At 46.7% G+C, this 26,911-nt stretch overlaps 1 protein-coding gene across 2 annotated transcripts in view; it reads right to left on the bottom strand.

Annotated features, from left to right (window-relative positions):
• Positions 1 to 26,911, bottom strand: part of IGSF11 (immunoglobulin superfamily member 11) — a 154,645-nt gene that overhangs the window by 2,867 nt on the left and 124,867 nt on the right. For both annotated transcript variants that reach the window (XM_043538692.1, XM_037909201.2), the window contains exons 2-6: positions 5,214 to 5,377; positions 3,380 to 3,587; positions 2,385 to 2,540; positions 1,084 to 1,206; positions 696 to 846 (exon numbers count right to left, since the gene is read on the bottom strand). In XM_043538692.1, the coding sequence (XP_043394627.1) occupies positions 696 to 846; positions 1,084 to 1,206; positions 2,385 to 2,540; positions 3,380 to 3,587; positions 5,214 to 5,377 (802 nt within the window). The remainder of the gene's footprint in view (positions 1 to 695; positions 847 to 1,083; positions 1,207 to 2,384; positions 2,541 to 3,379; positions 3,588 to 5,213; positions 5,378 to 26,911) is intronic.

Below are 26,911 nucleotides of genomic sequence, written 5' to 3' on the forward strand. Positions count from 1 at the left end.
TAAATTTGGTAAAAATTTCAAACAGTTTTGTGGGCAGGGGGCCTGAAACAAGGTGGGTTTTTTTCATAATTGCTAACGAACCAAAAAATTTGTTACTCACCCAGCTCTAGTGGCAGCGGTGATCAAAGCTGCCAGGTGATGGATGCAGTAACCAAGGGCCTGATCACACGTCATCCGTCATGACTCTCATCTTAGTTCTTATTAATTATCCCACCTGTTAGCATTGTGCCACTGAGGCAAAGATCCCATGGGAAGCAGCTGTGTGTTTGCGGGGCGAGGACGCTAACCAGGGACAGGGCTGTAACCTTGGACAAAGTCTCTTCTCTCTACCCAGAGCCCTCCCCCACTGCTGTTGGGTACCATGGCATAGGATGCCTCACTCATCTTACACCCACATTCATCCCTTCGGTTTTGAAATCTCTCTCCCCACATAGCCACTGCTGTCAGCCTCCATCCCCCTTGTGTAAAGACAGGGTACGCAAAAATCTCCCACTCCCGCTGCCACACCTACAAGAATTCAGACCTCCTCTGCTCATCCCAAAATTTGCTATCTCTATCATTTGCCTCCATTTTCTGGATGCAGGTGCTCTTGGCAGCCCCAGTGAACATCAGTGGGATCAGCAGGGGGAAGTAAAGATCACTCAGAGCCAGCCCTGACCCAAGGTTCATTGCCGTCTGTCTGCCCTGAGTCCAACCTTATCTCATTGGGAATCTCCTCCTCTTCTTCCTCCTTGTGTTTGTTCTTCCAGTAAACCAGTGCCACAGCCACCAAGACAATGCAAACAATGAGCACAACTGCACCCGTGGCAACGGCTCCAGCAATCAGGCCAACACTCCGGGGATGAGCTGTGGGGGACATGGAACAAAAAGGAAAGGAAGAAATCAGGGTTAGGGTGCAAGCTGGAGCTCTACTGGTTGGAGCGAGGGAATAACATGGTGGCCCAGATGGGTCTCCATCCCCACAGTCGTGGGCACTAAGATCCTACCCCGTAGAGGTGTGATGGCTTGGGGTATACATGGTTACATTGGTCACCAGAGCAGAGCTCAACTGCATGGTCAAACCTCCCATTGGAATGTACTTACGTGCAATGACTTGCAGGTCCAGAAGGCAGGTGCTGGTTCCAATGGCATTAGAAGCCACGCACTGGTAAAGACCTGACGACACAGTGCTGATATTCCGGAGGGTGACCGTGCCCTGGACTTGGTCTAGACAAGCAGGAAGAAAAAGAAGGATTTATACATAACCTCTCCAGAAAACCATGAAAAGGCAAATCCAGCAAATAGAGAATTCTGGTGTGAGACTCTTAAGAGATAAATAAATTAGGAAATAACCTTCAGATGGAAGCATCTCACACACGCACACACACAGATTAGATCTTAAGGAGCTTACAGTAGATGTTTCTTTTTCTTTTTATAGATGAATTTTTCTACATGAAGCTTGGGGCTGATATTGTGCATGAGAAGAGAGCCAGGCAAAATACAAGCAAGGGATGTGTAACCTTCACCACACAGCTCTTCCCATAAAATTCAATCCTGCCCTGCAGTCCCCTCTGCTAGTCCAGTCCTGGGCTCTCCATACAGCTTTGCCAATGCCCCTCACTCCTGTTTTATACAAAAATGAAAGGATCCCATACCAACTGAAAGTCTGGAGTAAGTTAAGGTAGAAGACTAGAAATAGGCGGGTTGCCGTTTGGCCAGTACACCAAGACAAACTTCTACGTCTCACAAGTGGTACCATGGGATTTTTTCAGAACCAAAAGTGATCAGGGCCCCAGCTTTATTTCACATCTGGAGGACAGCTGATCCAGAAGCACAGCACCCCTCGGCACAACACTGGGGAATAGGGGTAAGTCCTCAGATTCAACAAATTGCAAAATTCTTTGGGTGATCCTAAGGCTACCTTTCCATAATTTCCAGTCCTTGGCTATTTGAGTTTACTTTGAAATGCATTTTAATCTGTGAGGCCCCCAAAATCAGTAGTAACCTGTGAACATTTTGGCCACATTTTTTTTTTGTTGAGCAGTTGTAGCCCAAGAGGCATTTCCCATATGAAGAAACACTATAGTGAGAATGGTTTCAGAGTAACAGCCGTGTTAGTCTGTATCCGCAAAAAGAAAAGGAGGACTTGTGGCACCTTAGAGACTAACCAATTTATTTGAGCATGAGCTTTCGTGAGCTACAGCTCACTTCAGTGGCCACTAGAGGGCACCCAAGACACTACAGCTGTCAAGTCACCCTTTTATTCCCCAATGGTACCTTCTTTATGAATAAGTGACTGTGCAGTGACTCAGGGGAGTCTTGATAAGTCGTGTCATCACTGGCAGCACAGACAAAACCAAGCCAAATTAGCCACTTGGGGAAGAGGAAGATAATAGAGCGAGCACCTTGCGTGGCAGTCGGGGGTAGCCTGGGGGCATTGTCCAACTTCTCCCAGAGGTATGTCGGCCGAGGGATGCCTTCTTCTGAGTTGCAGGTCAGGGTGATATCACTGCCAACATCCAGGGACCCCTGAATTCTGCAGAGCGGAGCGGAAGGAGGAACTACAATGAGAGCAGAGGGGAAAGCAAAAGCCTGTCAGGAGGCATATCCAACAAAGGTCCTGGGTTCTTGTTGCTCACCCGCTGCCTGTGAGTGTGCCCCCAGGTCCAAGAAAACAGTGTCACGGATGTGAGCAACAGCGTGCAGCTGAAAGGCAGTGAAAGGGCGGAATGGGGAAGGGGGGAGACTGACAGGGAAGTCACAGACACAGGAGCCCCACTAAGACTCTGGCACGAAAAAGGAAAGTGTAACTTTGTCCTGGCCACTTTGCATTTGACCCATGCCTGGGAAGAAGAGCATCTGCAGTTCCCTCGCTGGGATCACATGATAAATCCTTCCTTCATTAAATCCTCCTGCTCCATAGCATATGCTGGTTACGGGCTGAGGACGGGAAAACGTTTGCCCCCATGAAACAGTAATGGCACACTGGCCAAGTGAATTACTGGGGGATCTACAACCTACTCTGAAGCACTCAGTACAGGCCACTTTTAGGGGAGGGAAACCAGAGTCAAGAACCACAGGTCTGTTCCATTCTCTTGTTGTTATGTAGGAAACTGTCATGGCCTCTTTAATATACCTACCCGCAAGACACCCTCATCCCTCAATACATTCCCCAAAGCACCTCACATCCTAGCCCCAAGAGCCCTTTGTCCCTCCAATATGTACACATGCACAAGATACCTTCCCATACCCCCGAGTACAGCCATCAGCCCCACCTCACAACCTACCCCCAGTGTTTCCAGGTCACCCCCAACAAACACCCATACTGTCTTGTTCCCCAATGCATATCCCACCACACACATAGAGAACTCCCTTGTCTCCCCACTCCCAATACACACACCCAAGACGGTGAGTCCAATGACTCCAATGTTCCTGCCACCTCGGTCTGGAAGGTTGTTGACCAAACACTGGTACGTGCCAGTGTCCGAAAGCTGGGTGTTGTTGATGAAGATGGAGGCACTGGTGGTTGGCATTGTCCCTGCAAACCCCACTCGCCCATGGAACTGGGGTGCACCACCAAAGATCTGCCCTCCTTGGTAGAGAATAACCTAGAAAAGAAAGAAGGATTGGACATCTCTCTGTACTGGCTGCTGTGAAGAAGCAAAGTGTGTATTACAATGAGGGGCAAATCAGAAAGGGCCAGCTCCTTATGGACCTCAGTGAAACCGAATGCCAATTGACAGTAGCTCCCATGCGGATGCACCGTGATAGCGGATTTCCTCTAAGGGAGGATAGCACGGGAACTCAGCAGTGGCCTCAGAGGCAGAGAGTGTGTGTGTCAGTAACACACTGCGACGGGCTCTCTTCTCAGAGGCAATGTGCCAGGTTCCCAAGTGTATTTCTCTGACTGGATCTGGGATGTCTGCTTCCTCCTTCTCCTCCATGCGATGTCAGTATCCACCAGGCGGGATGGACTCTGAGAGAAGGAATCTCCGTGGCTTCCTGAGCTGCAGCCCTGAGTGTTTTGTTGGAGACAGGCACTGGTTGGTGAGCAGCCAGGGTCACTTTAGTTCTCCCCTTGGTGGAGCTGCCCTAACATGATTTGAAACTGCCCGTTCAGTTCATTGCAATGATCCTCACCACCAGGCAGCCAGGCCCCAGGAAATAACAAAGGGATACAGTCATTAGTCACCGACTGCTAACACAGCTGGAACAACAACATGAGCTGCTGAAAACCAACCGCGCTTCACTGGTGGATTCCAGAATTCACAACGGAACCTCAAATGCCTAGGGAGGTGAGCTGGCCTGGGAGAAGTGCATTTCAGAACAAGGTTTTCTAATGTTTTCTAGCCGTCTGAGCAAAAGGCCCAGTGGTGCTCAAACTATGGTCCCTGGGCCACCACAGAGATATTGAGTCCCTCCTGATGTCCTTCAGAATGAAACCTCACAAGCAACAAGCAGTGGGGTGTTAGGAGGACAGGTGGGTCCATGAGAACATCTGTCTCTTAAACAGTGTTCTGCAGAATGGAAGTACTGCAGAACCCCAGTACAAAGGGATCCATCATCCTTTCAGCTTCAGCCTCAACTGCTTCCAGATCCTCCAGAGCCACCTCCGATCCCACACCACAGAGTGCCCCAAGCTGGGCCATTCTCCAAGTGCCCCATTCTACCCACAGAATATCTGGAATCCAGAGCAGCTCACACTACACTGGACACCTGCCCAGTGTGCAAGTCAAACCAGAACAACTGAGGAGACAGGATACAAGTTAGGTGCCAAATAAGGTAGTGGGGAAAGAATTAGAAACACAAGGCAAGAGTAAGGAACATAGGGCACATACAGCAACATGGGAAGACATGCTAGGACACAGGGTCACAATTGGAGACACAGAAAGATGTAAAAGCACAGAGTCAATATTGGTTATAAAAAGGCAGCAGAGCTAGATGGGATGACAATTGAGGCACTATAAATTCTGCCAAAGAACCTCAGTCCTGACCTTCATCACCCTACTGCTCCACTGCCCAGGAATGCTTTGTCTTCTGGGACGCCCTATCCTGAGTCAGGAGCTGGTGATGCTAACGCAGAAGTCCAGCTATTGCACAGGTTTTCTGCACTAGAATCCAGATGGGTGATCTGACAGCCCACACCCAACACACGCACCCCTGCCCAAGTGGTGTTGATGGGACCAGGGAAGACAAAGACACAGAGAGCTCCATGTTCCAATGAAGACTGGTACCTGTTCCGGCTGGTTGGCGTTGGAGAGGGGGATGACCATCCAGATGACATTAAGATTAGTGAGGGCAGCGCTAGTGGTGAAGGTACAGGGTAGGATTGCTGTCTGTCCCCGAGCAACCTGGATACTTCCTGAGCTCACTGACACCTCCAGGGGGCTCACCAGACCTGTAAAGAAAGGGACACAAAGTTCAAACATCCAGCCCCTTCCTTGCGGTCTTGCAATGCCACCCTTTTCACGCAGCACTATACATGAGTGCGGCATGGCACCAGCATTGAGCCAGGGACAGCAGTCCCTTTCCAACCACCACAGGCCAAAAAGGGCGACCTCGTCCCCCAGTGCTTTGCAAAATGGAGCCATTTTCCCCAGAGGCATTGCAAAAGGCAAAGGTGAAATGGCAGCCATCTTAACTGAGGACATTCTGGCTTCAGTCCCTTTAAAAATAACAGGGCCCATTTTGAAGACAGGGAAAAATCTGCAAGAGAAGCTAAGCTGTCCTAGAGATAATGAACGGCATTTGAAAACCCACCCAACATCGAGAAAGCGGGCACTTCTGAAGTTGCCCAAGAAGGGAAACCAGGAACAAGGGTTTTAACAACAGGGTAGTGAGATGAGAGAGAAACAACTCATGTTAAAGGAGACATGCAATTAGCTCTCCATTTTTTCTCCAACAAAATCCAGTATGAACAGGAAAGTTTTCATGATTGTTTTACATTTAAAAGGGTTAAAAATAATATCTGTTTTTAAATCCCAATTTCTTTCTGTGTGATTATAATGGCTCCTGATGCTGAAAGAACAGATTGAAGCAAAATGACTTTACAGAATTCACTTTTTTTGCATTTTATTCAGGCTGGATAATGCAAGTAGCCTGATCAGCCTCACTTTGACTCCCAGTCGTTTTCAGTTTCCAGCTCTCATGAACGGGCTCAGGGCTTCAATGTTTGGGTTGCAAACCATGCAGGGAGAGATTTAAATCCATACAGCCAAACTCTGTCCATATGAAAATTAACAAGAAAACTCTGCAAAGATTTCTATTAACATTAGGTTTTTTTAAAAAGTTTTTTTCCCCTCCCACAAAATCTGAATATTGGGTTCAAGCCACCAACTCACATCACTTTAAATGTCAATCAGTCCTTCTCACGTTTAACCTATATGTGAGGCCTCTATGAGGCACAGTAAGATATTACCAGCTATCAGATCTTATCAGGATGCTGATAACACCCAGCTGTACGACTCCTGACTACGGACAGACCTGTCACCTTCTGTCCTAATGAAAGGTGGTCAGAAATTTTCCAATGGAACATTTTTCTGTTGGGAGGTGCCAATGTGAGTTGAAATCAAAATGTTCTGGGGGAAAGTGTTGATTTCTACAAAATATCAATGGAAAACAGATTTCGACACCTGCCTCATTTCGTGCCATCTTGCCCACTCAGCCTCCTTGGCAGCCTGGCTGGCAGGCTAATGGGGAGCAAGAAGCTTGGAAGTCAAAGTCGCCTTTCAGTTCTTTGGCACTCCCCGCTCCCTGGTTCCCCAAACTGTCCAACTCCTGGGGCTCCAGGCAGCTCTGGGAGCCTCAGAAATGTTTTTGAAAAGGTCAGAGTGACATTTTGGAATTCCCCTTCTGCAGGAAATGTAAAAACGTTATTTGTCTGCCTGTTTCAGAATTCTGTTTTTTATTTTGAATTTCAGAATTTCCTGCTGAAACATTTCAGCCAGCTCTTGTCCTACTATCGGAGAGAACTTGGAGCTGTGGGAAGAAACAGCTGGCTTAAGTTTAAGCCAGCAAGCTACTATCAGGGGATGCTGGCAGTAAGCGGAAATAGTAAGAGCTAGCAGGCATGACCTCCCCTCAGTACAGGGCCTCTGGCTTCCAACCACTAAGGCAAAAGGCAAACTTAGGATCCTTTTGGACTCCTGACTTGCTCAGGGATGGCCACACAGTACTAGAAGCCAAAATGCCAGAAATGGTCCCTTCAACTTAGGCAGGTCACGAGATTGCATCAGTTGGATGTTACCCTAAGGTGTTCCACACTCTGTGTCACCAAGACTGGACTATTGTGATGCAATTTACCTAGGGCTAAACGCAAAGGCTACTATGAAGTTTCAGCTAGGCCAACACACCACCTGCTAAAGAGGAGAAATATATCTTTGCCCTCATAAAGTATCTTAAGAACCCAGCCATTGACTGATGTATGTTCTCATCCTAACATGGGGAGCCAGGGTCTTCAGTGATGCCCACTGTAGTCTAATGAAGCAATCCTTATGAGCCTAGCAAATAGAGGGAAAAGGCTGTCCACAAATATTCATCTGAATTTGAAAGAAAATGTGGATTCAGTCGTGTTCATGACTCTTCCACGTTCACTGTCTGCAGACTCGCAAGTGCTCAAACTTGCTGATGAAACTACTCAGGAAAAGGGAATTTTACACCTGTGTATTCGCCAACAAAAACTGTTGCAGTTTGTGGTGCAGGATTGTTACATAAGGCATCCAATCAGGGAAATGAAATAACATCATGTGGTTTATGTAACCAACTAGCATGGCACAATTGCTAATACTTGCAACAAACTGCAGAATAATAAAAATACTAAAATAATTCTGACAACAACATGCATCATTATTTCCTTTCAAAATGTGAAAATAATTTTGAATGAAGAACACATTTAAGAATTTCCCACTCACTTTGTGAACAAGTCACAAAAAGAAAGAAAATGGGGATTATTCATCCAGCTCTGAATGCACGCCTGACTTGGAATAATGACCACCCAAATGGGAAGCAAAGCAAGCACCGCACTCCAACGTCTACACTGCAAAAAGGTGTGCTAACCCAGGGTAAAGTAGCAGCAAAGCCACGGCAACTTGGCTTTTAACTCAGACTGGCAGCACGAGTTCAACCCCAGGCTGCCCTAGAGCCTTTAGCTCAAGCTGCTAAACTGAGTTAAAAGCTGAGTTGCTGTGACTTCACTGCTCTTTTAACTCCAGTTAACTAACATGGGTTAGCTAACCCAAGTTACGAATATGCCTGTTTTGGCAGTGTAGACACACCCTGAGTTACCAAAGCAGCCATGGAACAGGTACCTGCTCTGTAGGAGGAATGGGGCTCCTTGTTATTCCTGGCATTGGTTATCCCACACAGCTCTGCCAATGCCCCTCACTCTTGATCTGCAGCCTTTCCTACTATTCCAGCCCTGGGCTCCCCACGCACAGCTCTGCCAATGCCCCTCACTCCTACCCTGCAGCCCCCACCCCTCTGGGATCCCAGTCCCCGACCACTCTTGCAAACAACTGCAATGCTGAAGTGCAACCCTCCCAGCTATTCCAGGACACAGTCAATCAGTGCTGCTAAACTGTGTGGTGTGGTTTTAGAAGAGGGCACTAGGGGATAGCGGAGACCCAAACACATTTCTCTTGCCTAGGGTACATCTGAACCTGGACGTGCACTATACGAATTCAGTGCACTGCTCGATACCGTCCCTCCTTGCTGAGCTGCTCCACTCTCACTCGGCCACCTTGCCCCACATTTCAGGCGCTGCCGTCGCCCGGAGTGTTCCAATGCTGTCAGCTGCTCTTTGGCCCCGAGTGCCCAGGATGCAGGAAGCAGATAAAAGACAAAGATTCATGTTGCTAAGCTAAGTGGCACCTGCAGGGCTCCAGCTGGGGAAAACACACGCAACAGCTTCTGACAAGCAAACTTAACAAAGGTGACAGGGGAGCGGGAGACTGTGCGTGTGCAGAGTTATCCTGCACCAATGTAAACAGAGAGACCAGCACACACACAGCACCAGGGGGTCAGTACTACAAAGTGACTCCTCTGCCAGGGAGACAGTCTAATGCCGAGTGGAAACAGCAAAGATCAAATGCTCTTTACAGGATCCTCATTTTAGCATAAGTCCCTTTTATTTATATCTCAGACAAACAAAAATGATTATAATAAATATCCACACACAAAGACACGCATACCCCATTGGCAGACACGCACAGACACACCAACATAAAGACACATGCAGACACCATAATACACATGCCCCAACACAGCCAGATGCATGTGCTGACACACACACATATGCAGACACAAACATAGACATGCATGCAGATGCACTCCCATTACTATAATGTGAAGGGTTACAAGTTTAAATGTTAAAAAACCAGGAGTTGCAAGTGTCTCGTTCCCGCACTGAAACAAACTCGGCCCATTACCTAACCAGGGGGATGTAGATTTTGCACATAATATGAATATTAAGGTTTGGATTTTCAAAGCAACCTAAGGGAATTAGGTGCCCCATTTGGGCAGCTAAACCCCTTAGACTCCTTAAAAATCCCAGGCTAATATATCAGATTACACACCAGAACATAAAGCAACAGACAACTCGGTAAAAGTTGTGTTAAAGGCCCCCCTTTTATTAAAATGAGCATCCCCAAGCATTCAACAAGCTTAAACTGCCTGTCAGAGCAACCGCCTCTCCCCTGTAAGCTATAATCACCTGGAATCGATTCCAGCTACAGTAGCCTCTCCTACCTTTGGACTTCAATGCCCATAGGTGCACACTGGATATTCACAAGGGTCACCTGACATACACTGGTGTCAGTGGAGTTAGACTGATACGAACCTGTGTAAGTGAGAGGCAAATCCAGCCCACAGCCTGTGCACAAGAGACTGAGCTTTGCTTTACATTTTGGTCCTGAAGCACCGGGGCGCAGCAGCTACATAGAATAAATGTTCCATTACTGTGTCACCAACTTCTAGGGGAACCAGCTGGCAGATTGATGTTTTGGCTACACGGGGAGCTTTCGAAATGACCATTCGGGTATTATTAAGCACTTGTATTTCTAGGACCTGGTTAACAAAATAATTGTTGGCATTGGATCATTTCGATTTTATCTTTGATGGGATTCCCTCAGCTACCTTCTTTATCAGTTATGGGGCCACTGTACAACATTCATGCCACATGGCTCATACTCACACCTGTGGGATCTAGCCCCACAGCTGGCCTCAGGCTCCCTGCTTGTCCTGGAGTAAGAAAGAGGCAGATGCTACTAGTCTATTAGCTCCCACCCATGGATCTCTAGTCAAGACTGGTTGGGCTCAGAAACAATCAGGTGCAAATAAGGCCAGATAGACACGTGAGTACCTGCATACATCTCAGAGGCTGTAGTAGAGCGTGTCTTTAAGAAACCTGGCAGATACTCCCACCAGGACCTGCAGCTGGCTGGAACAGGGTGTGGTGCAGGCAAAGTGATTTCCGAGTAAGCTGCAATCAAGGTCCGTTTATTGGAACCTTGTGTGGAGTACAAAAATGCAGCAGTTGAATGAAGATCTATAATGTTTGCTAGGGAGGAGAGGAGAGACGTTGAGCTAAAGTTTCTATGTGTTTGTAGGGCAGGCCATAATCAGTTTTCACCATCAATTACAGAGATAACCCACATTAACTAGTGTGGGTTAGCTAACCTGAGTTAAGAATATGCTTGTTTTTGCAGTGTAGACACACCCTGAGTTATCAAAGCAGCCAATGAACAGAAACCTGCTCTGAAGGAGGGATGGGGCTCCTTGTTATCCCTGGCCTTGGTTATCCCACAAAGCTCAGCCAGTGTTCCTCACTCCTACCCTGCAGCCCCCGCCAGTCCTGGGCTTCCCACCCAGCTCTGCCAATGCCCCTCACTCCTGCCCTGCAGCCTCCCTCTCCCTCCCACTACCCCAGTCCTGGGCTCCCCACACAGCTTTGCCTATGCCCCTCATTATTAAGTATTCATATTTCTGGGACCTTGTACTTCTAGGACCTTGTTACTCTGGCGTTGCCTCCATGCTCAATACCAAACCAGGGATGTGAAATACTATCAGAGAAGTGCTCCTGTGCCTCCTTCAGTGGGGAAAGGAGGAGGGATCAGAGAGGGGACAGGAAAGGAAGGAAGTAACAGAGAAACTGAATCAATCCAATACCACCACCTCTACCTAAAGCAGAGATGGTGGGAGCAAAGCTTGAAGGTCTACCTGGAGCAGTGGAAAAGCCCCAGAAAAGGTGCGGAAGACACTTTGAAGGTTTTGGTTGCACTAGGAATGCGGGCCCAGAGAACACATACAAAGTGTGTTCAGAAAATTCTGTAACCCATGTAGAAATGTGGTGCTCAAGTGGGATAAATTCTGGGATCCTAGCCAGAAGGAGAAATGACAGAACTGTCTTTTACTGAGATTAAAGTAAAAACAAGTCGCTGTGAGTTTGACCCCACGATAGGCAAAATGACCTGGACAAAACTGTCTCCAGTACTAAAGAAGAGAGATTAAAAGAGAATGCTTCTACTGCTCCAGAGGCATGGTCTCACCATGCTATCCACCCCAGGTGAGCGGACGTAGCAGGCGGATATGGTGCCAGAGCAACAGTAGGTCCCTCTCCTAGAATGGGAGAATCACACGTATAGGAGAGAGTGATATATGCAATGAGCACTTTGGCTGCAGGACCTGCTAGCACAGCATCCATTTAAGAAGCCCCTAGAGGAGACTCGCAGTCCCAAGTACTAATGACACTGATACAGAAAGGACATCCAAGACACAAGAGGGATGTTGTCCCTGCCGATAATCCCTTCTGGCCTGTGAAGGAGCAACTGCATTGCCATGCAACAATCCAGTTGGTAGGGGGGGAAATAGCTGTTCCTGAGAGCAAGGGTGGCTAGAACACTCAGGAATAATGAGAGGCTAGCAGAAGGCTGGTTGCCATGTGCCCAGAACAGTCACAGCATCCAAAAGAACTGCTGTAGCCACACGAAAGCTCAGACTTGCCATTGAAGAGGCTGGGTACTGATTGGATAGAATATTGATCTCGCCCATTCTCATTGGTGGTGTGTAGACTGCCAGCTCAGTGATGGCCAAACCAAAAGCAGTACTTGCCCAGCATGGCAAACCGTGGCAGCTCGTGAGTGGCCATGGCCCCTTTGTGAGTCCAGATTGGCGAGGAAGTGCAATGGAGTGTGGATTGGATCTAATATCTGACTAGTCCAGCATACCCCAGTCCATTGGGGTGACCAAACGAGGACCACAGCCTGTGAAGTCATTGCTCAGCAAGGCAGGGGAGTCGGGGAGAGGCCTACATTTGGTCATGATGGAACACGCCAGTGACCGGCACATCATACTCACAGGTACAGACACAAATGGGAAGGCTGCCCAGAGAACTTCCAGTGGAGACAACCACTGAGACCAGGGGTTGCTAGTAAAATGAGAGAAGGCCCAGGGCACACAAACACGGTTCTGAGAGTGTAAGGCAAGAACAAGGCAGGTTTCGGCCCAGAGACATCCATGGGTGTTGCACCCGCTTACACCACATTTGATGCATTATCAGGGGCACACAATGTAGGCAGGTGCCATAGGGAACCCTGTCAGGAAGTCTGCTGACCCAGCTGGGGACATCCAAGAAAAGCATCTACCTGTCAGTCTCACCCATCGCATTTGCAGGGCTCCAATCCCTGTAGCGTCTGGGCATGTGTACCTAAGCGCCAGTCACACTGCTGACGCAGCTCCTTCCCCACTCCCACTCACAGAGCCTCCTCAAACCCCTCCAGTATCCCCACTCGCAGCTGAGAATTCCCTGATGACAATTCATCACCCGGGTCTACAAACCAGGGCAGAAATAAGCCAGGTTGGCTTCATCCCCTTTGCTCTCGGAGAAACTTGTGATTGAGTCACACACGACAAGCCCACCCTCGGATCTGGGAATCAAGATCCCAACACAGGAAAACACCTTTGTGCATCCCCATTTCCTGAACAGGGATGCTGTTCCGTATCAGGGCCCCAGCTCCATTCTTTCTGACTCCAGCAATACTGTAGCTAACAATACCGTCAATGATGGACAAGAAGGCATAGACTCCAGCTCCCTCTCCATTGACTGTGCTGGCTCTGCAGGGCTAATGGGAGTAAAGAGCAGGAAAAACTTAATACTGATCTCAGAAATGCAAGATCTCAGTGGCATGTGTGTTCAAAATGTATATAGATCTTAATAGACTAAATCTTCATTCAATGCCCCCCCTTCAGTTAAGCATAGGTAAAAACCAGAGTTAACTTGTAAGCACCTTCACACCTAGAGAAATGGTCAGAAATCCATCCCTTTGGCATTTAGCCAATGGAATAAACAGACTCATCCGTTCCAGCAGGAGGAGTCATACCCCCATTGAATAAACACTCACCTGCTCCAGCAGAGACCATCCCCCCATCCCATTAAATAAGAAGGCAGGACAATGAACACACTAATTCACCTAGAGCAATGAGCGGTTTGGGGTCTTGAGCCCTGGCCTATGGTATTCCTTGCTGATTGCTCCGCCGGCTGTTCAGAGACATCTATTACCCGCACATCTGTGCTGATCCCATCTGACCCTTCTCTAACATCATTTATAGCCCACATCTGGACTAGACAGACAGACAACAGAGGAACTTGCTGATGAAAAACCCACCCTGCCCTGTACTCAGCTTCTGGCCTCGTGAACAGTGATAAGCCAGCATGCCTGCCTTCTCCCCCTATAGAAGTAAGTTTCTCCACCACTGCTGGGAGGAGGCTTGGAACCAGCTGCCTTACCACGATAACGTGGAGCGCATCTCCTTTCCCCTGCAGCAGACATAAGGGATGGGAACCAGAGTTTAAGGCAAGATTTCAAGAGTCAGCTCTTGCCAGATGGCTTTCTTTCCATCCCAGTTCCTTGCCAGAGCAATTATACTTGCTCAATGATCTCACCTGACTTGAAAAAAATCCTAATAGAAGCTTCTGACTAGGGACAAAAGGGGGTGAATATTTTTGTCTTATTTTCAGCAATATGCAGACTAGAAATGGGTTCCAGACATGACATCGTGTTCCTTGTTTGTGAGCGCTCTCCAGCCAGCCTTGTGAACCTCCATCCTCTCTCTCTGCTCCCTTCCCCACTCCATAGCACTGTCTTCCTTTCTGCCTCTCCATGCAATTTGGCTACGGCTGCCACAAGAGCCTTCTCCTTTGCAGCACATGCCACCTGGAGCAGTGTGCCTCTCCAGTTAGGATGCTCTTTGTATGCAAACGGGTGACACAAATAAAGTCGCATTGTATTATATAGCGAGATTACAAAAATAGGAAGGGATATTGACAGGAATAAAAATAGCAGCTACAATGACATTAGCTAGGATAAAACTAATCAATCTCCATGCTCTGGGGCATACGTTAATCCCCTCTCCATCGTATAGTGTTGCACAGTTAGGTATATCATGGGAGGTTTAATGCTTCCCTCTGATACATGCGGCATTGGCCCATGTCAGAGACTGCTCTGTTCTGATCTGACAGTCCTTGAATTCCCAGCGCTTGCATCTGGCTGCAGAGAAATTTGGTAGCAGCTGTACTGACAGGTTTGGGGGGTTCTTTATTGTGTTTGCTAAGCAAGGGCAGAGGGAGCCCCTGTGGGATCAGGAACCCGTTCAAGTGCTCAATAGTTTGCTTCTTCTGCCGACTGGGAAGACAACAAGGCCCGTGATCCCAGTGTGTCAACCTTTGAGGTCACTGTTGCATCCCATCCCCTCTCCTGGCAGGGTCAAATAGTAACAGGGCAAAAGAGACACCCAAGGCAGCCGTAATACCTCAGTAAGTGATCCCCTCAGCTCTGTGAAGAGGACACGACTGGCACTTGGATGGGAGGCCTCGCTCCCAGGAAATGTCTAGCTGCGGCAGGAAGTACTGCTGGTGATTCAGTAGGGGGTGCTCTTCCCTCCTGGGCTAGCGCTGAACAACTGCTCCAGTATGGTGACAGGGAGGCTCCGTTGCTGGAAGCGAAGTCTCCTGAATCACAAGTCAAGCCAAGGCCTTTCTACACATATCTGTTACAGACCCCATTGCATTTCACACCTAAGGGTGTCATCCTCGTGACCCAAAGCTCAGCTTGGGAAAGTAGAGGCTGCCTATCTAGATCCACCCTGCAGTTTCAATGGCCTTCATGCACTGTCCTTAATGTTGTACCGTGTGGCAACAGCTACATTCCACCTCAGAATGTACCTTTTCTTTGTATCTAAATGTCATCTGCCTCTGCAGAGGAGCTGCAGGACATAGGGGTTTTGCTTCAGTTGGCGACGCCTTTCCCCACTCCCAGATGTATATCAGTGTTTCCTGAACTGGGGAGGAGCATGAAGGACTAGCCTGGGGGTTCAGCAGAATGGAAGCTGTATATATTAAGATGTGCAGACCCTTAACAACACAGGGTGGGGAGCACCAGCAGTGTAATTGGTTTCATTTTTCTGAAGTGGGACTCGGTTGTCAAAAGTTTGGGAAACCCTGGTTTGGATAGACATCACCCCTGTGAGCATCTCCATTCATAGGTGGGCCTCATCCCACACAGCTAGCTTTGCCCCTTTGCAGATACAGTCCAGGCCACAGTGCGTCAAGTATCCCGAGATCCTCCTACACGAGACCTATGTAAGAATGCAGGACACAGAACAGGAGCCTAATTCATGCTCCGCTTGGAATCTGAAGGTACAGTAGCTGCCACTTCGTTTTCCCCCCGCAATTTCCCTGTTAAAATTCTCTCGACAAAGCCAAGTCAGCAGAGATGTACCGCGCTGTGGATTGGTGCCAAGTGCAGTCAGCAGTGTGTGCCATTGCTGACACAGCAGAGTGGCCCCTCCGGGGGGGAAGAAATCCACCAGTATCTCTGCAGTAGAACACATCCGCTCCCGGGATCAGGGAAGAGGGGTCGGAGTTAGGAACGGGGAATTGAAACAGGTCAGTGAGGCTCTGCCACGGCGCTTGTTTCTATCTGCTGTTTGCCAAGCCATGAAAAATACATTAACGGCCCAGCAGCCTTGTAAATGATTTATGGTCAAAAGAATAAATTTCTTCCTCCTCCCCTGAAAAAGGCGACACGATGATAAACTGCTTAATAAGGGAAAACAACGCAAAGCTCAAACCTGATCAATAATATATCAGGGTGGGAAGGAAAGGGGCCAGCAGGCACAAGGAACGGGTGCTGCGGGAGGGGGAGTGCACATCTGTGGGTTGGGGGTGTAGAATAAATGGCTGGGCATGTTGGACCATATGGCCTGGGGTATTATGCATGTTGGGGAAAGGCACACTGGGGCAGATGGGTAGGAAAGCAGGTGGGTGGGGCGACGGGATCATCAGCATTTTTTAACACTGCTAGAAAATGTGCCAAAGATCGGGCACAGAGTTTGAATGTATTGCTCCAACCTCACTCCCATCCCCAACCCCACACACACCTTTCTGAAAGGCAGAGATTGGATCCTCGCCTCTCGCTGCTGGAATCTTTAATGCTGCAGAGGCCCTGAAAAGCCTGCAGGAACAGAGACCCTGGGACCAGACACAGCTTCAGGGAAGTCCCCCTGCCACTCCCAAAATAAAAATACTTTCATCTCCTGCACCCTCTGCTCTCCCTGGGGACTCACCGAGACCAGAGCAGGGTGCCACTGCCTTTTAAACCAGCTTGTCGCAAAGAATCTGTAGTACACCTTGAACACAAATGCTCAGGACCTAGGACTGAATTATTTGTACCCAAAGCAGAGAGATCTCTCCCTCGCCCTGCCAAGAATCCAAGGGGGAGTATAGGGGAGGGTCACTCTTTTTCTGTCGGGAGTAAAGACGGCAACACACGGCCTGGAACGATTAAACACAAGTTGTGTAAGAGGCACACACGCACTCCCCCAGACATATGTAAAAGAGAGACACCCCCACTTTTCCAAATCTCAAAACAATCCAGCCCACCCCCCACCCTAGACACCAAGGTGGCCCCCAAGGGGATCTGCAGCAGGCCTCAGGTGGTGCTGCTCTATGCCACGGACAATTTGCCAGACCTGGCAGCAAAGCCCAGGCTGTGTTTGTGCTGATGCAGATGCATGTTGCAGAAATAACAAGGCAACAAGCCAATTGAAACACACAACATTTGCCCGCCCCAATGGTTATGTATTCTCTCACACACAGGCACACAGACTGCATGCAGCGGGGTGCAGGCCTGTGTATAGACAGCACAACAATGAACATTAATGGAAGGCTTGGTTTGAGAAATCAAGCTCTCTGGAGTCGGGACGTTCCCCAGAGACAGCTTTCTTTAGCTCAAATGGTCGATAGAGGCCAGTGTTTCTGGAGCTGTGGGGCCAGGGGCCAGTCTCGGCTCTACAGCTGCATGCTGTTTTAATGAGGAGAGGTGGGGGGCCTTTCCAGAGTTATAGTGGGAACCACAGTCCTGCTAGAAGATGGGTTTAGGTCCTTCTTATAATGCAAAAAAGGAAATATCCTCATGCTTTCAGATTTTTAGGGTTAAGGTTATTTGATAATGAATAGGCTGATACCCCACCCACACAGAGGCCATGCCACCCCAGCCTAGGGCTTTGGCACCCCTCCAATGGCCGTGTCACCCCAGCCTAGGGGTCTGGCACCCCACCCCCAGGGGCTGTGCTATGTCAGCCTAGGGGTCTGCTACAGGAGCTGTGCCACCTCCACAGGGATCACACTGCTTACAATGCACCACTCGAAAGGATCTCCTTCAAAGTTAGGGGGCTGGGACAACTCCCTTCAAAGTTAGTGGGGATCTTTCCATTTATTTCAATGGCAGTTGGATCAGGCCCTTAATACACACCTTAGCAGGCTGCCTGGGCCTCCCTCAACCTCCAACTAATAATGATGATGATAAAAAATCCCAAGCTGTTTCCCTCCTCCCGCTCTTTGCCCCAGTTCAATGGCTCCTATCTGAAATTCCCTTTTCCTGTAGCATTCTGGAGCCCTGTGGGACAGGAAATACCTTGTCCTGCTCTTCTGCACAGTTCCTGAGCTCAGACTCACAGACTGTAAGATCAGAAGGGATCATTGTGATCATCTAATCTGACCTCCTGCACATCACAGGCCACAGAACCTCACCCACCCGCTCCTGTAATAGACCCCTAACCTCTGGCTGAGTTACTGAAGTCCTCAAATCATGGTTTAAAGACTTCACGTTACAGATAATCCACCATTTACACTAGTTTAAACCCACAAATGACCCATGCCCCATGCTGCAGAGCAAGGTGAACCCCCTGCTTCCTCCAGAGTCTCTGCCAATCTGACATGGAGGAAAATTTTTTCCCAACCCCAAATATGGCAATCAGTTAGATATGTGGGCAGGATCCACCAGCCAAACACCTGGGAAAGAATTATCTGTAGTAACTCAGAGCCCTCCCCATTAGTGTCCCACCTCCAGTCACTGGGGATATTTGCTGCTAGCAGTCAAAGACCAGCAACATGCCAGTGTAAGCAATCGTGTCATACCAGCCCCTCCATAAATGGATCACGCTCAGTCTTGAAGCCAGTAGGTTTTGTGCCCCCACTGCTCCCATTTTTAGGCTGTTCCATAACGTCACTCCTCGAATGGTTAGAAAACCTTCCTCTAATTTAAAGCCTAAACTTGTTGATGGCCAGTTTATATCCATTTGTTCTTTGTCAACATTGGTGCTTAACTCAGATAACTCCTCTCCCATCCAGGTATTTATCCCTCTGATGTGTATTTATAGACAGCAATCATATCCCCCCTCAGCCTTCGTTTGGTTAGGCTAAACAAGCCAAGCTCTTTGAGTCTCCTCTCACAAGGTAGGTTTTCCATTCCTTGAATCATCCTAGTAGCCCTTCTCTGCATCTGTTCCAGCTTTAATTCATCTTTCTTAAACATGGGAGACCAGAACTGCACACAGTATTCCAGATGAGGTCTCACCACTGCCTTGTATAATGGTACTAATACTTCCCTGTCTCTACTAGAAATACCTCACCTGATACATCCTAGGATTGCATTAGCCTTTTTCATGGCCACATAATATTGGTGGCTCGTAGTGAGCCTGTGATCAACCAATAAACCCAGGTCTTTCTCCTCCTCCACGACTTCCAACTGACATCCCCAGTTTATAGCAAAAATTCGTATTAGTCCCTAAATGCATAACCTTGCACTTTGCACTATTAAATTTCATTTCTATTACTCCAGTTTACAAGGTCATACAGATCTTCTTTTATGATATTCCTGGCAATACCTCCCAACTTTATGTCACCCACAAATTTTATTAGCACAATCTCACTTGTGTCAAGGTCAGTAATAAAAAGGTTAAATAAGATTGGTCTCAAGTCAGATCAGTAAGGAATTTCAGTAGTAATCTCCCTCCAGCCTGACCGTTCACTTTTCAGTGTCTCCCCTTTAGACAGTTCTTTATCCACCTTTCAGTTCTCATATTAATCCCCATCCTCTCCAATTTAACTAACAATTTCCCATGTGGAACTATCAGATGCCTTACTGAAATCCAGGTAGATTAGATTTACTGCATTTCTCTTTGTTTAAAAAAAAAAAACAGTTATCTTCCCAAAGAAGGAGATCAGGTTGGTCTGGTACGATCTACCTTTTGAAAAACCATGTTGTATTTTATCCCAATTACCATGTACCTCTATGTCCTTAACTACTTTCTCTTTCAAAATTGGTTCCAAGACCTTGCATACAATTCAAGTCAAACTAATAGGCCTGTAGTTTCCCAGATCATGTTTTTTCCCTTTCTTAACAATAGGAACTATATTAGCAATTCTCCAGTCATAGGGTACGACCCCCAAGTTTACATATTCCTTAAAACTCCTTGCGATTGAGCTTCAATTTCATCTGCCAGTTTCTTTAATATCCTTGGATGAAGATTATCCAGGCCCCCTGATTTAGTCCCATTAAGCTGTTTGAGTTTGACTTCCACCTCAGATGTGGTAATTTCTACCTCCATAGCCTCATTGCTGTTAGCCACCCTGCCACTATCCCTAAGCTCTTCATTAGCCTCATTAAAAATGAGGCAAAGTATTTGTTTAGGTGTTGGGTCATGCCTGCATTATCTTTAATTGCCACCCCATCCTCAGTGCTTAGCCATCCCACTTCTATCCTTGTTTTCTTTTTATTTGTATGGCTATAGAACGTTTGCAAGGTCCAACTCTGCTTGGCTTTTGGCAGTTCTCACTTTATCCCTACACTTTCTGATCTCCAACAGGTAGTTTTCCTTCCTGATCCATCCCATCTTCCATTCCTTGGAGGCTTTCTGCTTTCTCTTAATCACCTGTTTGAGATGCTTGCTCATCCAGCTCCCACAGCAATCGAAGCACCTTATTGCACAGCAATTCAGAAAGCAGTTCTGCTTCACTTAATCTGCACCTTACAAGATGTTCTTGTTGCCTACACAGGACCTTATGCCGAAAGGTACTTAAGCACATGGCTAACTTTCTGTGCTGTGCTAGTCCCATTGTAGGCAACAAAGTCAATGGGACTATTTCTCATGTGAAAAGTTAAAGTATGTGCTCTAGCTTGCTGAATTGGGGTCTAAGAGTCTGACTCTGCTCCCATACATTTCAGTTACAAAAGTCCCATTGATTTGAATGGTCAGGATGGAGCCCTCACATGTATGCATGTCACAGCCTTCTGTCCTTTGCTGAAAAACTGCTAATGCTGTTAACAAACGATTGTGCAATCACAAGGAGCAGTTTTCAAAGGCTCTGAATGCAACCAAACCAAAACCAGTTTTCACCAGGATACTCAAAGGCATAACTTTGCGGTAAGCAATGTAAACATATTTTTTATTCCTCTTTTTATTGCCAGCTGATTTGGATCTAACACTGTCCAAGAGTGCACTCTACCATTTTTGCTGAAATTTTAAACCTCCCCCCCTCCCCCAACTTAAAATTAAAAAAATAAAAAACCTTAAAATTAAACCTTAAATTAAAAATAAAGAAATAAATAAAGTCCCCATCAGACAGACTAGACCTGGAGAATGTCAATTCAGTAAAGGGATGTTTCAGAAGATTCTGAGTAGGGCTGGTTGAAAAATTGTCAACAAAACAGTTTTCCATCAGAAACACAGTTTCATCAAAATCAAAATGTTTTGCAGGAACATGTTCACTTCGATGAAATTTTTGATAGGAAAAAGTCAAAATGAATCATTTTGATGTTCATTCATTTTGATAATGTCAGACATCTTGTTCTGAGAAGGTAAAAGCATTTAGTTTGGACTTTAATGTTTTGATTAATTTCTTTTAGACTTTATAACAAATATTGTTAAAATATTATGCAGATTATATTTAATATTTTATGTTGTATTATGTTGTGAAATTATCAAAACATGTTTATGTTATTGAAACAAAATATTTTGATGGTTCTTGTCATAAATATAAAGGGAAAGGTAAACCCCTTTAAAATCCCTCCTGGCCAGAGGAAAACTCCTCTCACCTGTAAAGGGTTAAGAAGCTAAAGGTAACCTCGCTGGCACCTGACCAAAATGACCAATGAGGAGACAAGATACTTTCAAAAGCTGGGAGGAGGGAGAGAAACAAAGGGTCTGTGTGTCTGTCTATATGCTGCCTTTGCCAGGGATAGACCAGGAATGGAGTCTTAGAACTTTTAGTAAGTAATCTAGCTAGGTAAGTGTTAGATTATGATTTCTTTAAATGGCTGAGAAAAGAATTGTGCTGAATAGAATAACTATTTCTGTCTGTGTATCTTTTTTGTAACGTAAGGTTTTGCCTAGAGGGATTCTCTATGTTTTGAATCTAATTACCCTGTAAGGTATCTACCATCCTGATTTTACAGAGGGGATTTCTTTACTTCTATTTACTCCTATTTCTATTAAAAGTCTTCTTGTAAGAAAACTGAATGCTTTTTCATTGTTCTCAGATCCAAGGGTTTGGGTCTGTGGTCACCTATGCAAATTGGTGAGGCTTTTTATCCAACATTTCCCAGGAAAGGGGGGGTGCAAGTGTTGGGAGATTGTTCATTGTTCTTAAGATCCAAGGGTCTGGGTCTGTAGTCACCTAGGCAAATTGGTGAGGCTTTTTACCAAACCTTGTCCAGGAAGAGCGGTGCAAGGTTTTGGGAAGTATTTGGGGGGAAAGACGTTTCCAAACAGCTCTTCCCCAGTAACCAGTATTTGTTTGGTGGTGGTAGCAGCCAATCCAAGGACAAAGGGGGAATATTTTGTACCTTGGGGAACTTTTTGACCTAAGCTGGTAAAGATAAGCTTAGGAGGTTTTCATGCGTTCAGAGTGAGGGAGGAACCTTGACAGTTCTGAACAGAATTTTTTCAGAATGTGTGTTCTGTGGGAAATTTCAATATTTTACTTTTTTGTACCAATTTGGAATGAAACATTTTTTTGAAATATAATTTCCCACGGAACAGAAACTGCCGTTTATGACCTGCTTTGGTTATGAGAGACTCAAAACTGGAGCTTAGATTAGAATGGAAACATTTAGGCAAACTTAACTGCAGACGTTGCTAGTGCTCCAACTATAATACACATGCACACATCCACAAACAAGCAATAGAAATATGTATCTTTTTATACACTGTTCTTCTCTTTCAGCTAGATGATAGTTTCTCCTCACATTCTGTTCCTTCAGCAAGATAGAAAGTAGGGAAGATTAAGATTCCTTACTTAAAAGCCCAGATGGGCCTTTCTTGATGATATATTAAGAACCTCCATTCTCTGTTGCCCCGTATTTTGTGTAGGTGTTTATACCACTGCAAAGTGAATTCAAAGTGCATGTAAAACACCTCCAGATCACAATGGTAGTGTTTTACACCCAATTTGTACTGGTGCAAATGACAGCACAAGTTGTAGGGCAAATGGTGAACTGGATTCCAAGGGTCTTAGGCCATAACTGTCAAAAGAGACAGCTGATTTGGAGTGTCTGTTTTGGGTTGCCTAACCTGAAGCACCTTGGGCTTGGTTTTCAGAGATGCTGAGCACCCCCAACTGCAACTGAACTGCAGATGCTCAGCACCTCTGAAAACCCAGCCCAAGTTGGGCACCCTAAGTCAGTGGCCATTTCTGAAAAATTTAACCTGTATAGGGTTTCCCCTGAAGATCACAAAACCCTTTCTTAAGGTGGGTATCAGGTACGCATCAGTGTTCCAGTTTGCAGAGGGAGAAAATCTTGGCAGAGACAAAATGTCTTTTTTAACATCACACAGCAGAGGAGCCACTAGCAGAGAGGGGAATAGAACCCGCTCACTCGAGTGCCAGTCTCATGTCCCATCTACTCACCACCCCTCGTAGAGAGTGCGATATCTTATGGGTAATGGTTTGCAATTAATGTACAAATTTATTTTCAAGGTAAACCAGCAGCTTTACTGAGTATGTTCCGCTTTACTGGAGATCTACACACTATAACACCAACACAAACTCTCCGAAATGACTCAGCTCCAAAACCTACTGAGCACCATGTAATCCCTGGGATGGATTCATTGACGGGGAGGGATTCTGGAGCACAGATGGGGGGAAAGTTGCAAACCCTCACAAGAGGCTCGGAACCTTTCAGTGGGGTTTTGGGAAAACATGCAGCATTGTTACAGTCTGCCTGAGTTGTGGCAAGGGGCCTTTAATTAACATTATCGCTGCCAGAGACTGTCACTAATACACAAACCATGTGTCTCCCTCTTTACTCCCCCCTTTCCCGGGAGTTGACCCAGGCTAACCAAACCTGCCAATGCTGTCGGATTGGCAACCTGCCCTCTCCTTCTCCCTTTCTGGACTCATTAGAATTCCCTTTTACAGGAGATGCTAAAGCTATAAAATTCAATCTTCTACAGGCTAAACTGAAGAGGTTCCTTCCTTGTCTTTTATATCTGGGTGAGCATTGTAAATTTCCCCTACATGATACACTTGAGTAGCTGCTTATGCCCATGTAATAACGGACAGGGAAGCTCTGCACCTCTGGGAAGGGATATTTTTCTGTACAGTTGGAGTAGCTTTTCAGATGTAATCACCCCTGCAGACCCCAAGCAGATACAGAGCAACATTAATATAAATGAGGCAGATCAGATGGGGGTTTAACAACAGCCTGAAAATCCCCCACGTACGGTCTGGATACTATGTTTTTCTTTGTTTTGCTTTCCCTTTTACACATGACAAAAAACAAAAAAGTGAGAAGCCCACTGAAGCAGACCTAAACCCCCCTGTGCCTTTTGGGGGTAAATTCCCTTTTGAAATTCAAGACACACACGTTAAACTTTAATGTTAAACTTTGGATTAAAAATTAATTTAAAAAATCTTACAGTTTGGAATATTTACAAGTGAAATGCATTATTAAAAACTCAGATTGGCGGCACTCTGCAAGCTCAAGTCTCTCCCAACCCCTTTCCTCCTTCTGTGGCCAATGGCATGTGCTCACCATCATCATCAACTCGAAGAAAGGGAACAAAAATACAAGTCATGCCACTGCCTCCATAGAACTGGAAAAGTCCAGGTCTCTAGGCCTCCCTGTTTGAGATCCTTGTGTCTCCAAATTCAAAGGGAGCCCATCCCACACTCAGAGTAGCTGTCAGAAGCATCAGAAGTCCATGGGGAGTGATTCCTGAAGCAAAGCACAGGCTGCCCTGATTGGAACAAGTGGCACATACAAAACAAAACCCCTATGCTGCTATGCACACATGTTTAGCAGAGGTGGAGCGTAGGTCCTAGATGACTGGTTGACTCAACCTGTCACACAGTGGGAATCACAGGCTCATCGACTTTAAGGTCAGAAGGGACCATCGTGATCATCTAGTCTGACCTCCTGCACAGTGCAGGCCACAGCACCTCACCCACCGCTCCTGTAATAGACCCCTAACCTCTGGCTGAGTTACTGAAGTCCTCACATGATGGTTTAAAGACTTCAAGTTACAGAGAATTCTCTATTTACACTGCTTCAAACCAGCAAGCGACCCATGCCCCATGCTTCAGAGGAAGGTGAAAACTCCCCAGGGTCTCTTGACAATCTGATCCGGGTGGAAATTCCTTCCCGACCCCAAATATGGCGATCAGTTAGACCTGAGTATGTGGGCAAGACGCACCAGCCAGCCACCTGGGAAAGAATTCTCTGTCGTAACTCATGCCTTTTGGAAACAATCCCATTTGAGCCCCACTGTCCACGCACACTGAAAACATATAGGCCCAAACCAACGTGCTGGATCTCCCGCAAAGCTTGCGGAAGCTTGTAGCCAAACTCCGAAGCTCAGCCCCCTCTCTGATATTGAGTTTGTTGGTCCCAGGAAGAAAGAAATTTAGCTGACATTAAAAAGCACAGAGGGGGTCTATGACCAAAGCACGCTGAGCAGCAGCAACAAGTGGGGAGCCTCCCGCAATCAGCTGAGCTATTACTATAGGCTGCAGCCTTGTGACTGCAGAACAGGGAGGGTTTCTGTAACCAGACTGTGGCACTGTGACTCCATCAGGAACTGGGAGAAGAGGGTGGTTCTTTCTAAATGTTCCATCGGAAATGTATAAAGATACTTTATAGGAGACCCAGTAGCCATCACTAAACAGTTTCTATCCTAACCCTTTCTCTTTCACACATGTTCATTGCTTTCCAAAACTTTCCCCTGAAACTGTCACCTCCAGGCTGCTGTAACCTGAACAGCCATGGCACAATAGCACCTTGCCCATGCTCTACAATACCCCTGTTCTGGGCACTGTCGGCATGGTGGATGAGGAAGACACACAGAAGTCAGTTACACCTTCTCCCATGGAGTCCCCGGCTGAGGAGATCCAATGGCTTTCTTTTCCCTTTTGTGCTGTCAAAGCACTGCAAAGGGTCTGGGGTACAGAGGAGAATCTGGTCTGGTTGCTTTGCAAAGTGCTTTGTGATGCCTAGAATATAAAATAAATTCTACTGTAGTCTGGCCTCCGTTGCACAATGCATAACCCTAATTTTATTGAACTTTCAAAGAAAACAATGCAACCTGTCTCTCGTTTAAAAGAGGTACTTTCAGACTGGGAGAAAGAAATAGAAGAGATTAAACACACACACACAAATTCCACTTGTATCTCCCTTGTTTATCATAACTTTTCCTGCTGTATTTGCTAATGGTGGTAATAATTATCTTGGTAGTGAAATCAAAGCCTGGCTCCTTTCCCAGCTTTTCTCCTCCGCTGCTTCATCATGCAGTGAAGTCACAGTGCTGAGTTCGTGATATCACGTCTCACCCAGCTCAGACACCCATAGGAGAGGCCCCAGATGGAAGGCTGTGACAGCTTCACTGTGTGATCAAATCGGAGAGAAAACAGGAAGGAGAAAACAAAATCTTCAAATACCCACTATAAGTGCAAATTGAAGAAAATTAAAATAGTGGCAATTAGAAATTTACATGCAATCTAGTGTACAAGTCCATCTTTAACATAAACCTATCTTTTCAAGGTACTGATATGCTGCCTCCTTTCCCGATAAGTATCTGACCCCCTTCCAACACCTGTGTGAGCTAAAGGAGTATTATTCTGCAGGAAATGGAGCACTTACCTGATTTGGCTAAGATGCAGTGAGTCAAAGGCTGGGGGTGAATCTATCCCAAGCGAGGGGTGGGGAAGGGAAAATGGCAACCTGGCAGTGCTCAGTTCCCTGCCAGGCACACATCCCTCCTCGGGTGATAGAGGAGCAGTGCTCAGTGAAACCAACAAGGCCACATAACTCTGATTCAGTGTTTTACATTCTTCAAGATGCAAAACACATGGGGTGGCAAGGTGGCTTTCCCCCTGCTTTTCAGTTGCTCGGATTTGTGACAGATTTCTCTGCAAGGGGCTTCCCAAAAGCTGCATCGAGCTTTAGCGTCAAATGTTAACATTCAAGATTTAATTTATGGTGCAAACTCTGCACACCCTATTGCATCTCTTAGCCCCCTCAGGACATCCCACCCCCTCCTGGGTTACACAGGGGGCTGAGCCCTTAAGGTATGACCCATTGTCTAAATGCGTGTTAGAAAT

Source organism: Chelonia mydas, chromosome 1 (genome assembly GCF_015237465.2).
Source record: "Chelonia mydas isolate rCheMyd1 chromosome 1, rCheMyd1.pri.v2, whole genome shotgun sequence".
Taxonomy (NCBI): Eukaryota; Metazoa; Chordata; order Testudines; family Cheloniidae; genus Chelonia; species Chelonia mydas.